This window comes from Grus americana, chromosome 6 (assembly GCF_028858705.1).
Source record: "Grus americana isolate bGruAme1 chromosome 6, bGruAme1.mat, whole genome shotgun sequence".
NCBI classification, from domain to species: Eukaryota; Metazoa; Chordata; class Aves; order Gruiformes; family Gruidae; genus Grus; species Grus americana.
The window spans coordinates 43,420,010-43,437,884 of record NC_072857.1 but is presented as its reverse complement, the minus strand read 5'-3'; the positions used below and the strand labels follow the sequence as shown (position 1 = coordinate 43,437,884).

Genomic DNA, 17,875 nt, shown 5'->3' with positions numbered 1-17,875 from the left:
GGTAAATATGCAAATTTGAATTGAAGAATAAATAAATTTAAGCAGTTGGTAAAGAAAAATGAACGTATCCATGAAAAGTGAGAGAGGTTAGCTTTCCTCCTTGTGTTTCCAAGAACGAGACCATTTGTGGATCCAGTGAGTATAAAGCTCTGTTGATGAATAAAATAAACGAATAAATCTACTTCTCACCGTAACTGGTTTATTTCTCTCTGAAGCTCTTCTAGGGATTTCTGCAGCCTTTCATTCTCTTGCTTATTTTCATAAAGCTCTGATTTCAGGGCTGCTTTTTCTTGATTCAAGAGATCACATGTTTCGGAGGCTCTCTTCTGCTCCTCAGACAGGGTGCCGTGCAAGTCGCTTACGATAGATTTTTCCTGCTGAAGCTTATATTCTAATAATTCAACTAGGATAAGAAAACATTAACAGTGATTTGTATTACAGAGAACTTGGCAATGTTATGAGTTACACTGGTTCAGCTGTATTAAAGTGTTCTTGTCTGGAGCATTCATTTATTTTCAAACATGAGGTGAACCGGCAGACACACGTACACGCTACAGCTCTGTTGCTAGTGGACCAGGCAGAGGGAGAAGAACATGAAAGCTGGGCAAGACTATGACAGCTACTGCAAGTAGCCTGTTACTACTGGATTCTAAACATTGTTAAGCACACCCATCCATTTACTAGCAAACACGTATATAAAGAACTTCCTGAAAACCAACAAGGCTGGTTTATGATCCCTGATGGCTTTTTGACATGTACACACTATTTACCAGAGTCACCCTTCAGTTCTGTTGCTTCGGGTTATTTAAAAGTTTCTCTTTGCTTTTCACTGCTTTTTCTTAACTACTAATATTAGAAAGAAGAATTCCTTCTTCTGCTAAAATCGTAGGAAACCTGAGTGCATGAGTAAAACTGAAGGATTTGTACAGCATCTGCTTCTTTGCAAAACAATCCGTTTTTGCCTTTTATCTTCTAGGCAAAAAAGGAAAGAACTGACATAGCAGACTAGGTAACAAGAACTTGGTGATTACTACCTTTCCTCCGAAGGTGGTGTTCTTGTTTGCTCCCATGATCTTCCACATTGGTAAGGGTTTCCTGTAACTGCTGTAGCTTCTCCTGGTTCTGAAGATGCGTCATGCGCAGCTGAGCTCGGAGGTCCTGTATTTCAGAGAGCAGGCTATTCCGGTCCGAGGAGAAAAGGTGCTCTACAACCATCTGCCTCTGTTCCTCCTGAAAACGAACCAACTATTAAATCTACAAGGCCATTCCCATATTTTTGACAAAGAGAAACCCTAGAGAAGCCCTTGCAGTACAAGTTTTATACGGAGGCAACTTCAAACGACAAAGTTTGCACTTCATATTAATGCAAAATGTTAGCGTTAAGTAAAAAAGAAAAACTCCACTTCACTAGATTCCATATAGAGTAATAATTATTAATAATAGCTTATACATCATTGTTATGACAAACCATCTGGTTTGAACCTAAAAGCTAAGTATTATCAGCAAAAAATGTCAAATGGATTCAGAGTCAGCTCAATATATACCCTGTGCAAGAGAAGGCTGCGAAGCTCTAGATGAAAATCTTCCCCTCCTTCCCTTTTTATCAAATATTTCCTTTTCTCTATCACAATCTCCAGGTCACTATTTTTTCTGGAGGCCAGTTAAAATAATAGGCTTTGTAACACAATATACAAATTTTGAGAAAAATGGTGCCAAAATGTAGACTATAAAAGCCTACTGATCCCACACAATCTGGATTAGTGCACAAGGTAAGATTTAACAATAGAAGTAATAAAACTGCAAAAACCTTAAAAAAATACAGGGGAATAGTAGTAGTGATTTACAAGCATAACACTGTAAGAGGTTTTCCTACTTGTTGTTTCATGATATACTCCAGTTTTTCCACTAATGAACCTTCGTCACCAGACCCAGGATTGGAGAAGTGAGACTTCAAGTCAATTTGCAACACGTTTCTCTCCTTCTCAAACACGCTCTGTACCGCCTGCAGAAGTTCTCCTCTCCAGTCAGCAGCAACACTGCAATGTTCCTGGTAAAAAATATTATTTGTTTTCTTTAAAATGGCATCTCTCTCAATCTCTAATGCACTTTCATAGCATTACTGTGTACGGGTATACCTATCTGTTAATTTAAGCAGACCAAAGGTGTTTAAAGAGGCACATTCAAATCTCAGAAAGGCCAGAGCCCCTTGCTCCTCATACACATACATATATACTAACTACATAACAATATACAGTTCTGTATGTATGAAATACTGGTTACGTGGCTTTAAAGAATGTTTTTATTGTCATACCTTGTCTCCTCTATCTGCCACCTTGCTCAGGTAATCTTTCAGTGACTGTATAGCATCCAGCAAGGCTAAGCCCTCCTTCTTCCATCCCTCCATCGCCGCTCTGGTCTGATGAACATTTTTCAGCTCCCTAAAACCAAAGGGATGTTCTGACAAAGCCAATATTTTGCGGCTTTCCTCGTATACCATCTTCAGCACAGTCTGAGAAGAAAAAAAAAAAAAAAAGCCCAACACGTATATTAGGAAAGAGGCATCAGCATCCTGACAGCGCAAGAGCCAGATGGGCACTAGACAACACAAATAAGGCAGCTGGCCGAGGCTGTGATACAGATAAAGGCACGCAGCTCTGCCCTGCGACTGGGCATGCAAAATCAACTAAGAATACACGTATACACACACACATATAGAGTGAGCCAACAGTTACCCAAGAATTTTTATCTCTTAACAACCGAGGCCAAATATTTAAGACTAGCCCACCGTATTCTTAAATATTCACACCGTGAAAGTACAAATGGCAGCCTCGGCCCACACATCTTACTGCTGTGCTTATCAACGTGCCGATATGCAATTAACTCAAAGGACTGTACTTGATCTTTGTTGTTTCTGAATTATTTAGCTAACTTTCTTGGGAATAGATTAAATTCTAACAAGTCTGAAGCCACGCTACTAAACCCCAGTGATGTCAGAAACCTGAATTACATATTTAGACAACCTTGGCTTAATTGAGCAGATTATGTACAAAGAATATCTCCCAAAATAATCAGTCAATAATTTACACAGTGGAAATTGTTTCCTCTAACATTGTCAGGCAAAATAATCTCTTTTAAATAAATTCCCTGTTCAAAAACTATTACATCACGCACAGATGTTTCCTGGTCTCTTTTGAAGGAAGGTCGCTGGAGATTGCGGTCCTTTTCTATCTACATCTCATAAAGAAAATATCCCAAACTCGACGGGGAGCTGTTTCTCATTGCTACTCACTTTAACAACAACAATACGGAGTACTTTTCTTTCACTCTTGATGTTCTTTCTTTGCCATTTTTGAACAACTTCACTTTTGAAGCAACTGGAGTTGCTTTTCTGACACGGGAATCAAAATAGTGAGTACTTCAAGAACTAACACGAAATGATGAAAACCTTTAGTAAATATTAACGAGAGCAGCACACTGTTCAAACAACATTCAGTACTGGAGTATGCACTCAGATCTTACAGCCACTAAAGTCTAGATCCTTGAAAGAAACTAAATAAAAAAATTCTCTGTTTCTTAAGATAAAATAAAATACATCTCTTCCATGAAGTCTATGAAACTAGGCTCTTTCAGAATTATTAATTTTTTTAGATTCAGAATCATAGAATGAATTGGGTTGGAAAGGACCTTTCAAGATCGCCTAGTCCAACCTCCTGCCACAGGCATGGGGACATTTTCATTAGCCCAGGTTGCCCAAAGCCCCATCCAACCTGGCCTTCAACACTGCCAGGGAGCCAGGGGCAGCCACAGCTTCTCTGGGCAACCTGGGCCAGGGCCTCCCCACCCTCACAGGCAAGAATTTCTGCCTCACATCCCATCTCCATCTCCCCTCCTGCAGCTTCAGGCCATTCCCCTTGGCCTGTCACTCCCTGGCCTTGTCACCAGCCTCTCTCCAGCTTTCCTGGAGCCCCTGTAGGGACTGGAAGGGGCTCTAAGGTCTCCCCGCAGCCTTCTCTTCTCCAGGCTGAACAACCCCAACTCTCTCAGCCTGAGGTCTCCAGAGCAGAGGTGCTCCAGCCCTCCCATCATCTCCGTGGCCTCCTCTGGACTCACTCCAACAGCTCCATGTCCTTCTTGTGCTGGGGACCCCAGAGCTGGACGCAGTACTGCAGGGGGGTCTCACCAGAGCCGAGTAGAGGGGCAGAATCCCCTCCCTCGACCTGCTGGTCACGCTGCTGGGGATGCAGCCCAGGACACGGTTGGCTTTCTGGGCTGCAAGCGCACATTGCCAGCTCATGTTCTATTTTTCATCCACCCATACCCCCAAGTCCTTCTCCTCAGGGCTGCTCAATCTCTTCATCCTTCAGCCTGTACTGATACTGGGGGTTGCCCCAACCCATGTGCAGCACTTTGCACTTGGCCTTGTTGAACCTCATGAGGTTCATGTGGGCCCTCTCCTCCAGCCTGTCCAGGTCCTTCTGGATGGCATCCCCTCCCTCAAGTGAATCAACTGCACCACTCAGTTTGGTTTTATCCACAAACTTGCTGAGAGTGCACTCGATCCCACTGTCAATGCCATTAATGAAGATATTAAATGGTATTGATCCCAGGACAGACCCCTAAGGAACACTCATTACACTCATTACTAGTTTCCACTTGGACATTGAGCTGTTGATTGTAACCCTTTGGATGTAGCCATCCAGCCAATTCCTTATCCATCCAACAGTCCATCCATCAAATCCATCTCTCTCCAATTTAGAGGCAAGAATATTGTGGGGGACTATATCACAGGCCTTACAGAAGTCCAGGTAAATGACATCACTTGCTCTTCCCTTGTCCACCAACACAGTGACTCCATCATTGAAGGCCCCAGACACATCGTTGAAGTCAGGCACAATTTGCCCTTGGTAAAGCCATGTTGACCGTATCTAATCATCATCTCTTACCATCATGGTTTAACCTGGCCGGCCACTAAAACAACCACATAGCCGTTTGCTCACTCCCCCCTCCAGTGGGATGGGGGAGAGAATTGAAAAAAAAAAAAAAAAAAAGTAAAACTCATGGGTTGAGATAAAGAAACAGATAGGACAGAAAAGGAAGAAGAAGAAAAAAGAAGAAGAAAATAATAATAATAATAATACAAAACAAGTGATGAACAGCACAATTTCTCACCACCTGAAGCCGATGCTCAGTTAGTTCCCAAGCTACCCTGCCTCCCAGCCAGCCTCCTTAGTTATATACTGAGCATGATGTCATACGGCATGGAATATCCTTTTGGCCCGTTTGGGCCAGCTGCCCTGGCTGTATCCCCCTCCCAGCTTCTTGGGTGTCCCCTGGCTTCTTGTTGACAGGCCGGTATAAGAAGCTTGACTCCTTGACTGCTTGGCAGCAACTAAAACATCAGTGCGTTATCAACATTATTCTCATCCTAAATGCAAAACACAGCACTGTACCACCTGCTAGGAAGAAAATTAACTCTATCCCAGCTGAAACCAGGACACTTACGATGGGAGGGACTTCATTTGCCCAGTCCCTGCCTTGAGGTTCAAGGACTTAAGATGTGAGAAGAGTGATTGCCAGTGAAAACTCGGCAAAAAAAAGTTGTTGAGTACCTCAGCCTTGTCAGTTGTCACTAGTTCTCCTGTCTTATTTATCACGTGTGTGTACATACAAATTGTCTTTAATCTTCCTCTTCTGTCCAATGTACTTGTTGAAGCCCTTCTTATTCCTCCTCACATTCCTTGCCAAATTCCCCTCCAACTGTGCCTTAGCTTTCCTGATCCCATCCCTACACTTCCAGGCAGCATCCCTATATTCTTCCCAGGTCACATATCCCTAGTTCCACTTCCTGTGCATTTCCTTCTCACATTTTAGTTTGACCAGGGGTCATGCTTGGCTACTGCCTTCCTTGCCTGATTTCTTACAGATGGGAATCAAAAGCTCTGGTGCTCTAAGAAAGGTGTCCTTAAAGAGCTGCCAGCTCTGTTCTGCTCCTTTATCCCTGAAGGCAGATTCCCAGGGAGTCCCATCCACGAATTCCTTAAACAACTGAAAGCTTGCTCTCCTAAAATTCAGGGTCCTGACTCTACTCTGTTTTACAAAAAGACAGATCTGTACAATCAATCCTGGTTTGTTTGTTTGTTTTTACACAGAGAAAAGCCCCGCTATGTCTCCTTCCTTGCCTGTCTCTTCTGAACAGTTTATAGCCATTGATCGCACCGCTCCAATCGTGTGATTTGTCCCACCAAGTTTCAGTGATAGCAACGAGATCGTAGCTTTCTAGCTGCACAGTGACTTCCAGCTCCTCCTGTTTGTTACCCATGCTATGTGCATCGGTGCAGAGGCTCTTCACTTGGGCTGTCGACTGTGTTACCTTTTTGGAGGAACAAGCCCCAGTTTCTTTGAGGCATTTCATGGGTGTTTCCCTGTTCGTTCCTAACACATCAGCAGCCCCTGACTCTTCTCTGAAGCTCAAAATCCGTCCTCTTCTCCTGCTAAGTCTAATTTAAAGCTCTCCTTATAGGTTTGGCCAGCTTATTGCTGAAGACACTCTTGTCCCATTTGGGCGAAACCCATCAGCTCCCAACAGACCCGGCTCCTCAAAGGTAGATCCATGATCACAGAAACTAAAACCTTCAGTACAGCACCAGCTACATAGCCAGGCGTTCACCTGTTCGTGTCCTCCATCCTGGACCCCTTCCTTGCACTGGGAGGACAGGGGAGACCACCATCTGTGCTCCCAATCCTTTTAACATTGATCCGAGGGACATATAATCTCTTTTGATGGTTCCAAGTTGCCTTGTTACAGCATCGTTAGACCCTACATGGAACAGTAGGAGCGGATGACAATCTGCAGGGCTCACCTTTATCTTGTGAGTTACTTGTGCCAGTCAGCTTGAGTTCAAATTCAGGCTTACATTCCCCTTGCACAGCCTTCCTTCATTGCACAGATCTTCCTTCATTTTGCTGCGCAAGCTGAAAGAATCTGCTAAACATTTTAGGAGGCAGCATTCACTTTCTAGGAAGTGTATTTCTTCTAGTTTCTTATTACTCAAGTTTCTTCAAGTATTTGGGCTCCCTGTAGCCGACTGCCCTTACCCACATACTTCTCACCAGCCCCACAGATGCTATGATTTGGGGAATTTCTCCCTTTCACCAGCTGGAATTCCTGGAATGGCTGAGAGTTTGTTCAGCTGCAGCACCAAACCACAGTCCCAGGCGTATGCTTTCTTAAACTTGCCTTACTGACTGCAGTAAGCAACCACTGCTCAGTCTTCTGTATATTCTTCACGCTCCTTGAACTGACTCTGAAAGAATCCTCTGCACCTTGCCGTGGTGTTTCCACAGCTCTCCACCATATTAGAATGACTGAAATAGGCAGGGGAGCAGGATGCCAGCTAGCTATGCTTATTTATGAAACAGCTTTCTGTAAAGCCTCCAAGACAAACCCATGGATCAGATCGATCAGTACCACCACATGCTGGAACATCACCAGTGCTGTCCTAGCAAAACTTTTTCAATTCTAACAAGTACAACAAATGTCAGTAAATTTGTCACATGAAAGATGCAAAAATTACTCAAGAACCATGATCAACTTGAAGTTTAAACTATTACAGAACAGTTTACATGTAAAGATAGCAGCTATCTCTATTTTATATTCACATTTCAGTTTTAATTTGCTGATATGCTTAGATTAATCATATATTACCTTCAGCTGTGGTGAAAGTATTTCCTTTTCTCTCATTGATTCCATAATATCTGGAAGCATTCCACGGTACCGCAGATAAGCCGTGAAACTAGGATCTAGGTGGTCTGATGTTTGTAGCTCCTGCTTTAGTTTAGCTGCCAAATTTGAGCCGGTATCTGAAAAAACAGACAGCCCCCGCCCCCACAAGCGTTACAAAGATGAAGAGAACATGAAACCAGCATAGCCGCTTGCAAAATAACCGTGAGTTGTTCTGTTAGTGTGAATGCAGGGTCAGCTGAAGTTAGTTGGTTGACATCTCAACTAACTTGAACAAGTAAAAAAGTTGTAAGTTGCCTTTAGCACCAGAGAAAGTGTTGTAGTTAAGTCAGGACTCGCTAAAACCCCATGTCTCCTTTTCAGTATGTAAAGATGCTAGCACAAGTATACAAGCCTTTCTAAACAAAGAACCACCTGACAAAGCATAGCTTTCAAATAAAAGACCTACAGTAAAAGAAAATAGCAAAAAGAGGAAACGTTTTAATATTTTTATACTGAAGTTAACAAAAGGTGAAAGGAGTCTACAAAGTTCAACTTACTGCTGCCATATCCATCGCTCATCGCATCTATGGCAGATGCTCTTGATCTTACATCATCTTGTAAATCAGAAGGGGTTAAAGTTAGATTATCAGCTTCTCTCATCTGCTTGGAAATAATTTTTTCACGTTAATTTAGTTTTCTGAATCCAGCTGTGGAGTTTTCTGCATTTATAACAACTTTGTTACTAGGGCAGATTTTAGCAAATGCCTACTTGATCATAGTGTTTGTTAGAGATGGCAAATACCACAATGAATGCTCTTTGGAAGCCATTCCATCTCCTTCTTTTCCTCCCTTTCAATAGTCTTAAGAAACAAACATGTATTTATAATTAATTGCCCTTCAAGAGCAAGGCATAAAAATATACAACCGAAGATTAATTTTCTGAAGTACAGACTTCATCTTCCTGTGAAATGATACAGACACAAATATATAAAATATTTCCATTACAAAGAAAACCCTCTATTATCCATTTTTGAAACAGTTTCTTCTAACGCTCAACGACAGATATTCCTAAGTGGAAAACTGTTACAGTAAGTTGAGTACTGTGGTAGCAAAAAGTTTTACACAATGACTTGCACATGAAGTGTTATCACAAATTTATCAATTACTTCCATGTAGTGTCACTGCAAAAGTACCAGGATTTGAAGAGTCCTCTCAACAAATCTTCTGAGAGCACAAGAGCAATACCCATATTTTTATTGACACCACATCAGCAGCATATAGTCGTGCAGGACGTAAAGCCTGCTGTAAGCAGCTTATTGATCAATTTTAGGTTTTGGAAGACTGTTTTCAATTATTCAAAGCTGTGGTAAACAATGTTTAACAACTAACAATTGTACATCCAGAACATTACTGGACCTACTCCTCTCGGTGTGTAAGTTTCTACTACTTGGAGCCAATGGCCCAACAACGATCCGAGGGGGACAGAGCTGAGTGGTCTTGTTTAATTAGAATTAAAACAGACATGAAATATCACTTACCAAAATCTTCTTCTCCATATCTTGGTCATCATCAACAGAGTAGGTACTTTCAGAGAAAGCTGGAGATTTTCTATCTACTCCCACTGCTGCTTCCTCACTGCCATTTTCATACAGCTTAGAATATCCCAGCAGCACAGAATTATCTTCTTGCATAGATGACCTGGTGTGCATCATTTCAAAATCTGTGCTTTCAACTTCTGAAAAGGGCGTCAGATGAAGCTCTGGTTGAAGTTCCAGGCTCATATCTTGCTTTCTCACGATCTCAGGCGAGCCCCACGAAGCCATATCTGCAATGAAATTCTGGAAGTCTTTTGAACTGTCTTTGCCTATGTTCAAGTTGTGTTTTGGAGAATCAGGAGTTTGATGAATTTCCAACGTTTCCTGGCAATGCTTTCTCAAATCTTGCTCCTCTTCAGAGTTGTTGATCACGTCCAATTCCCGAGTCAAGATATTTTCTTGTGATTGATTAATCTGAGTTTTTGGATTTATATTGCGAGTCATCAAGTCAAACATAACTTCATCTTTTTTCTACAATGGAATAACACAAAATAATTGTTTAATGGAAATTAAATATGAATTTACAAACTGAAAAAAATGCATTGTAAAAGATCTTCTCAAATTTACTAGTCGTACCTATTTTTATTCCCAGGTTTTATGTAAAAATGATCTGACAGTTTAGTATATTTTATGTGCCAGCTAACCAGGCTTTTTAACAAGCATATCATCAATAAGGAAAAAAGTAAAATCTGTACAATAAGCAAATGTATTTCTGCAGAGCTGACTTTTGTATCAATCAGGAAAGAAAGGGTATTCCTTGTAGCTGTGTAGATAATCTTCCTACTTTCAAATAAATATAAAACCTGTTGCTTTCCTAACTGGACAAATCTCCTGAACTATCTTAAAGCTTAATTCCTGACCCAGGGCACCAGGAAAAAACAGTTAAGAAGTCTACAGGCGGTCCCCATGCCTGCCATTTCAACGCAGGAGAAACTGTCAACCATCTACTTCTAGTCACTGGAGGGAAGAGCAACATGGATTCACACGTCCCATCATGTGAGATGCACAGCAGCCATACATACCAACATGCTTTATCCCACAGGGATACTCTACTCCTTTTTTTTTTTTTTTTTTAAATTAATTTTTCCAAGCATTAAACATCAAACTTGGGTCTCTGCTGATCAGCAACACTGCAGACCATTTCTCAAACTGTGACTCCATAAAAACAGAGACACTAGGTCAGACCAAAGCCTTGCTACCCAACCACCGTCTCTGACGGAGGCCAACAGGGAAACACAGCTAGCGTGGGCACCACAGGTGTCCATCTTCCTCGGCTCTTGTGATCCTTGCACGTACCTAGTTATTTTTCCAGCCTGAGGGCTTGGATATCTGAATGGCCACAGAACCTTTCCAGCATCTTTCCCCTTGTGTGAGGGCATGGTCAGTGCCCAGGTCAAGGCTAGACATCCACCTTCAAACTGCTGAGACAGCTGAATAATGTCAATACTGTGCCACGGAATACGCAGGTACATCCCTGCCTACCTTGCTACAAGGGCTCTCATTTAGTCAGCGTTTCTATATAGAGAGCTTTCTTCCCTTCCCAAGGCCTCTTGAAGTTATTCTTCTCTTTCTATGACCTTAATGCTCTTTTCAACAACCAGGTGTGTCATAGACACCACAGGAAGGCTGCTGTTGCAGAGCCACTGCTCTAACAAGTCTCACTGCTTACTCCAGAAGTCAAACCTTCTGTCTTTCAGCCTCTAAACCTGTTACTCACTCCACCTGGAGGCTGACATCCAAACGGAACATCTCTGAACCACATCATGAAAATACCTTTACCCTCATCCTTATAACCTCAGGCATGCAGTGTGGTAGGACATGCCATCACCAAGTGATTAAGGAACCCTAAGGCTAGTGTCCAACTCGCTGTAATTCCAGGGCTTACTGATGCCATGAACAGAATCATGGAATGGTTTGGGTTGGAAGGGATCTCAAAGCCCATCCAGTTCCAACCCCCCTGCCACGGGCAGGGACGCCCTCCACTAGCCCAGGCTGCCCAGAATACAGACACTGCTAAGGGAAAAGCAGGCACAGTGGTGCTCATGGCAAAGGCTGTGCCTCTTCTGTGGCAGGAGGGAGACTCCAGAGCATATACTGAGCATGCCAAGCTGCAGCTTCTCTTCTAATGCCTCCACAACTTAGGCAGAAGGTCTGGCTGCCTTGCTCCCTCCACTTTTTCATCTTCAGTGCTCCAAGGCAGTGAACCCTCCCAAAGCCCCCTCCCAAACCGGTCCACCCACTGCTTTAAGCAGGGTCTGTTTTCCCTCCTTGCTGCCCTTTTTACTGCCATCATCCCGAGGAAGGTTTAAGAGGACTAGAGAACGCTTTCTGCAAAGGAACACTGTGGACAGCAGAGCTTTGCCCGGTCCTTGCAGAGTGGTATCTCCCCAAGCATGCCTGCCCAGCTCCCCGCAATCCAAGGTCTGCACATCCCAGGCCACATACACCATCAACATCTTTCTGTTTGAGAGTTTTTGGTTGATTGTTCCTTCAGTTGCTTCATTTAAGTCATTTTAAGATAAAATTACTCTTTCGATCTCTTGGATTCAGCAGCTAAGAGTCTGAATGATGCACTGCTTGAAAAGATATGTCTTTTAGTTTATTTTAAACCTGCCACCATGCAAATTTCATTTCATTCCAAGCCTCTCACATTGTAAGACACAGTGAATAATTATTCTCTCTTTCATTTCAGACCATCACCTTAATCCTTTTGTGTTAATCATCCATCTTAGCTGGTGACTCCTAGCACGTTTTAAGCCTACTGCTCGCTGCAAGTACTTTACCCTTTTAGCTGCTCCTCCAGCTTCCATTTTAATATATTCCCTAACTTTCACATTGTTCTCACTTTTGAACCCAAGAATAACCGAGGGGGTTTCTTTACTCCTCTAAGAATGCTGTATTTGTTTGTGTTACATTCATTATTACACAAAGATTCTTCAGTATTAATAATTTGAACCAACTCTCATTCACTATTCAGGGTTAAGTAAAGAGCTGCTTAATGTCATGTGGGTTTTCTGTCTTGATACTCCAAGCAGCAGACATTTCTTTTCCAGTGAAGATGTTCTCTATGATGGCATTTAGCTAATCCATACTAAAACAACAGAATTACCCAAATATTGTTATTTTTCCCCTTCTCCAGCTCTCAGGGTCATGGTCACTATGTTGCTCAGATAGTTGATGTTCTAAACCAAATATTGTACTTTGCCTTAACACTACCCGATGCTGAAAAGCCATCTTCCCTTCTCATTACAAAGGGGCAACTAGTACAGTATAAGTCAACCACGTTGAATTTTTATACCCATATCATACTGCCAATCAGGACTCCCAAAATCCACACAAAAGTAACACCTAACTTTTTTTTCCTATCCTTTCCTATGCACTCAGAAAGTCTTTCAGTTAGTAAAAGTTAGTAAGCTCTCTTACTAACACTTATCACCTCTGTAAGCTGGCCTTAAAAGACAGTAAGTTAGTATATGACAGACAACTACAGCTCTCTGCAAAAACAGGTCATCTGGGTCCTACCGTTTTCCAAAACTGAGTGATTTAATAAAAGTTCACATTAGGTTATCTGGAGCAAATAGTTCTAGAAAAGATTCAGAGTAAATACAAGAAAGTCTCACAGTAAATAAGGATTCATAAAAAAACATGATACATGACAAAGTATTTTCAAGTAGTTTGCCAAGAGAGGCATAAATCACGGCAAATATGGTCCTAGTAGCTCGTGGTGGGTTGACCTTGACTGGCTGCCAGCTGCCCACCCAGCCGCTCTCTCACTCTCCATCCTCAACTGATCAGGGGGAGAAAATAAGATGGAAAGAGCTTACGGGTGGAGATAAAGACAGGGATATCACCTACTAACTACTCTCACGGCAAAACAGACTTGACTTGGGGAAAACATATTTAATTTCTTGCCATTAAAAACAGAGTTGGATGGCAAGACACAAACACTGAAACAGCCCCCCCGCCAGGCTCGATTTCACCCCAGGCTCGATTTCACGCCCTCATTCCAAACTCCTCTACTTCCTCCTTGCGGTGTGGATATCTGCTCCAGCACCATCTCTTCCATGGGCTTTCTCACACTTTTTTCCCCTCGCTGGCTGTGCAGTGGTTTGTCCTTTCTTAAATATGTTTTCTCAGTGGTGCCACGCACATGGCTGACCGGTTCAGTTGTGTCCTGCGGTGGAACCAGCTCTGCCCAGCATGGAGCAGCCCCGGCCTTTTCTTATAGAAGCCCCCCTACAGCTCCCCCCCTGCCAACACCTTGCCACCTACACCTTAGGATCCATGCCCAAAATCATACCCGGCTCAGAAAAACTGACTGGATTAGGTTTCCACACATCCTCGCCCTGTTCTTAAGACCATCCAGGCATCTACCTCTAGCCACTGCTGGAGAAACTACACAGAGATAGACAGACCCTTCAATTGACTCACCACAGCCATTTTTATGCCACAGTATTCATCTTCACCCTTCCTTACAGCACTGAAGAGGATAAACTATAGGGCTTTACATGACACATAAAATTGGATTATTTTAAAAAACAAGCAATAATATTAAAATACAAATCACATACCAGTTTATCAGTAGGTGAAGCCAGTACTGCAAATGACTGATCAACATTTGCTTCCAGTTCTTCCAATTCCTCCATTCCTTTAAGGGCTTCATCTTTTCCTTCTCCCCAGCAGAACGGCTTGACAAGGTTAGTCTCTTCATGATCACGTTGCTCCTTAGGCTTGTACAACTCCACCTGTGAAATCAGTTCACTTCTTTCCAACCGTAAGGCTTCAAGCTCTTTCACATATGCCTCAATTTGATCTTTCAGTTTTGTAGTGCTACCTTGCAGTTCACTGATTTCTCTCTGATAAGCTACTTCTTTCTGATTCAGTGCTTGCACCTGGAAATCAAGTCTAGAAACTTCTAACTGAAGACTATAAACATCTTGAGCCTGACTTGCATCTCTCTTTTCTAACTCCGTTTGAAGCTCTGCTGCCTTTTTTGTGAAGTACTGCAACTTGCTTGTATCAGCTTCTCTTTGATCTGCCATGGTCTTCATTTGCCTATCTTTCTCTAGAATATTTGCTTCCCTTTCTCTCACAGTATCTTCAAGTTCTTGAATGCGAGAAGTCGTCATCTTTGCTTCAACCTCTTTCTGAGAAAAACGTGTTTGGAAAAGGCCGTATTCTTCCTGAAGTGCATCGTACTGTATTCTCAGAGAGGTCAGCTCTGCAATGTGCTGCTCTGATGACTCTCGTAGTTTTCGGCATTTTTTCTCCAAAATTTCCACTTCCATTTTGAACTGCGATTCCTTCTCTTCCAGTTGCTGCTGCAGAGCTTCTCTAGCAGTTGAGACAAGCTCTAGTTCCTCCTGAAGTTCTCTCACTTTGGAGAGTAGCAATGAGTTTCTTCTGTTTGGATCAGTATCACCCTGACAATCTACCAGTCCCTTCTTCAACTCATTCTCAAGGTTTTCCACTGGCTTTCCCAATGCAAGTTGATAGAGATCATCTTGGTTGTCACTAACTTCATGACATACTGGTCCAAATCGTGCCAGCTCTTTTTGAAGCTTCTCAATTACTCCATGGAGTTGCTCTACCTCTTCGTCTTTGTCCCTATGCAGCCTTTCCTGGTCTCCACGAAGGTGCTCGACAAGTGATCTGAGTTCTTCAATTTCAGATTTTTGCTCTTCCACAACCTGAGCAAAAGGGTAAGGTCTGAAAATTACTGTATGTAGGCAGAATTGCTATTGCACATAGAGTTTAAATTACATTTTCCTTCTGAATCACGTAGGCGTTAAATCACACATTTAACATCAGGAAGAACTGCACACTTCAGCTGGTAGCTACTCAGAATACTCTCTACTTTCCTAAGAGAATTATCAAATAGATTTCATTTACAGTAAGATCCTGTATACCTTGCTTCCCTCAAAATCAAGCAATGAACATATAGTAAGCACTCTTACTTTATTCTCCAGAGTATTCTCTAGCTTGTGCTGGAGCGTCTTCACCTGCTCATTCAAGTGATCGATTTCTTGATTCTTTTCTTTAAGTAGAGCTTGTGGGAATGACAAAGCTGAGGAATCACTAACACCTGGGTCCTGATTTTGCTTCACATGAAGTTTTGTTAGATCCTCCTGATCAGAAAAAATAGCAATCTCATTGGTCAAATGAGAGTCAAAGGACTGACTTTCTCTCCCAACCTAATGGCAGAACAGAACTAAGGGCTTTATTTAAACATTCTCCTCCTTACCATAACATTAAAGATCTCAAGAACACAACAATAGCTACTTTTGTTTAGACCTGTACCACTGGATTAGATTGCCAAAACATTTCTCAACTTTCAAGGTACAAGATGAACACTCCAGTTGCCAGACTGACAGCCAGCCAGTTTTCTAACTTGTCACATTTGCTATGGCTGTAGAGGTCAGGTACACACACAAAACTGTAGTGTTTACTAAATGATAACACTGTAGTTCATAACCTGCCAGGGCTAGAAAAAGCTAAGCTTTTTATTTAAATCAAATGGCTGTAGAAGATAATGCCGTAAGCATGAATTTAGAGTATCGGGGCGGTTTTGTTCCACAATAACCAGCATTAGCCTTGGAACAGTAATGCAATATTCCCTTGAAGAGAGAAACAAATTATCTGTTTATAACATCACGAGATGAAGACCACAACACTCAAGAAAGGAGGTCTCTCAAGTCTTACCTGGTGCACACTAAAGCTGAGGTAACCTACCTTCAAGTGTGCATTCTCTAACTGAAGCTGGCTGATGCTGGAAGTGCTAAGGTTTTTTTGCATCTCTAACTGCAAGTTCAGCTGCAATATCTCCTCATTTTTACTGATCAAATTATCTTTATATTGTTCTAGTTGGTCTAACAAGCTTGCAATCTGAAAAAAAAAAGAGAAAAAATGCATAGTTGTTTCAATTAAGTCCTCTTACTTAAGCAGAAAAGATAAAACTTCATTCATTGCCTTATTTACTGAGAGCAAGTAACTTCAGCAAATTCTATGATTTAAACTCTCTGTAATCAGTTTGCATTAATAAAATATTTGAGACGTAAAAAGAGAGTAAGAAGCTAGTGTTCCAGCTCCTCAGCTGCGAAACCAAAGTACTACTAAGGTGGTTTTCCATTTTCTTTAAAAATAAAAATATCTAACTGCTCGTAAAAGATACATTAACCTCTGTTCTGAATAATCAAGCCTTGACCACTGATGTAATTTGACATAACAACAGGAGACATGTTAGCATTTGATGGCTAATGTAATCACAAGCAGTTAACATAATCACCATTTTGCTCCTCCTAGAAGATGGCAATTAGCACTGCAGTGCTAATCCCAGCAATCAAAATTCTGAGCATGGACTCCTTCAAGCTCTAAAAGAGTCAGTAAATACACATTTCTCTGCTTGTAGCTGTTTGACAGCTTGAGAGCAAAGAGCTGCTTGGAAACACTGTGATCTTGCCACCCACAGGTTTTATCCTAATAAAATAAACCTAAATAAATTAGGTTTTTTGCCCTAATGGGTAGCAAGGTATAAAGGGCTCTGAGAATGGAAAAGGTGTAGTGGCTCCTGAAGTCAGACTTCATAAGAGACAGGGAACTTCCATCTGTAAGAAATTAGGTTTTATTGTCGTACTGTTCTTGAAACAGTGGTGCACAATTAACTGGAGGATCACCCACATTTTTCTTCTTTGCACTTCCTAAACTGGACTGTATGTTTGTATACTACAGATACTATAATAATTATGTAATATTACATAAACCCACACCGGGGCGGGGGGGGGGGGGAAGTGTCTATGTACCTGTGCATGTAAATCCAGTAAAAGATCTAAATAATGTGACCAATTACACTGCGTTTCAACTTAGCTTGGCACAAGTACTCACTCATCGCTAACATTCTCTGGCTCACAAAACAGAGAAGGTCTGATGATGCCATTATGGGTATTTGTCCCTTCTGTTCTTAAAGGAATTACCACTGACTCTCACTCAGACCAAAATATATCTACCTTCCGCTCCACTTCCACTTTGGAAAGAAAGGAAAATCAGTTTACAACAGATATTGATCAATCAGTCTCAAAGCTGACAGGAATCATCACATGACAGTTTCCAGTGGGAGGGGAGATGGACACAAAAGCAAGAAAAGGGAAGGTTAGTTAACACCAAAGCAGAGAGAATACTGGGCAAGAAGGCACATTTACTACATCATCAGTCATTGGGCTTTGGAACGGCTTAAATTCACCGCTACGAGTTTGCACAAAATGTTTCTGCAGTTATGTGAGCGAGTCAGAAATCCACAGGACCCTGCCAGAGCTCTTACCTCTCTCTCTTTCGTGTGAAGCGCTTCCTGCTCTGCCTGTAACTGCTCCTTCAGCACGGGGGCAGAACTGCCGTCTGCTGGTACTCTGTGCCTCGCCTCGTCCAGTTTGGACTGTAAGGCAGAGATCTGGATCAGGTTATTGTACTGTTGCTGTTGCAATGCCTCTTTATCCTGCAAAACATTTTTTTTTAATGTTAGAATTAATTGCTGTCAATATACATACCCACCAAACCAGAACAATCC

At 42.0% G+C, this 17,875-nt stretch overlaps 1 protein-coding gene across 16 annotated transcripts in view; it reads right to left on the bottom strand.

The window, feature by feature from the left end:
- The window catches only part of PCNT (pericentrin), a 100,660-nt gene that overhangs the window by 18,380 nt on the left and 64,405 nt on the right, over positions 1 to 17,875 (bottom strand). For 14 of the 16 annotated variants that reach the window (XR_008577610.1, XM_054829686.1, XM_054829677.1 and 11 more), the window contains 11 exons: positions 17,633 to 17,803; positions 16,051 to 16,203; positions 15,276 to 15,446; positions 13,890 to 15,008; positions 9,262 to 9,789; positions 8,281 to 8,386; positions 7,706 to 7,860; positions 2,312 to 2,509; positions 1,874 to 2,047; positions 1,035 to 1,230; positions 190 to 403 (listed from right to left, as the gene is read on the bottom strand). Coding sequence is in view for 15 of the 16 variants with exons in the window: in XM_054829686.1 (XP_054685661.1) it covers positions 190 to 403; positions 1,035 to 1,230; positions 1,874 to 2,047; positions 2,312 to 2,509; positions 7,706 to 7,860; positions 8,281 to 8,386; positions 9,262 to 9,789; positions 13,890 to 15,008; positions 15,276 to 15,446; positions 16,051 to 16,203; positions 17,633 to 17,803 (3,185 nt within the window). In the remaining variant the exon portion in view is untranslated. The remainder of the gene's footprint in view (positions 1 to 189; positions 404 to 1,034; positions 1,231 to 1,873; positions 2,048 to 2,311; positions 2,510 to 7,705; positions 7,861 to 8,280; positions 8,387 to 9,261; positions 9,790 to 13,889; positions 15,009 to 15,275; positions 15,447 to 16,050; positions 16,204 to 17,632; positions 17,804 to 17,875) is intronic. The other 2 variants (XM_054829678.1, XM_054829692.1) reach the window with 1 other exon arrangement.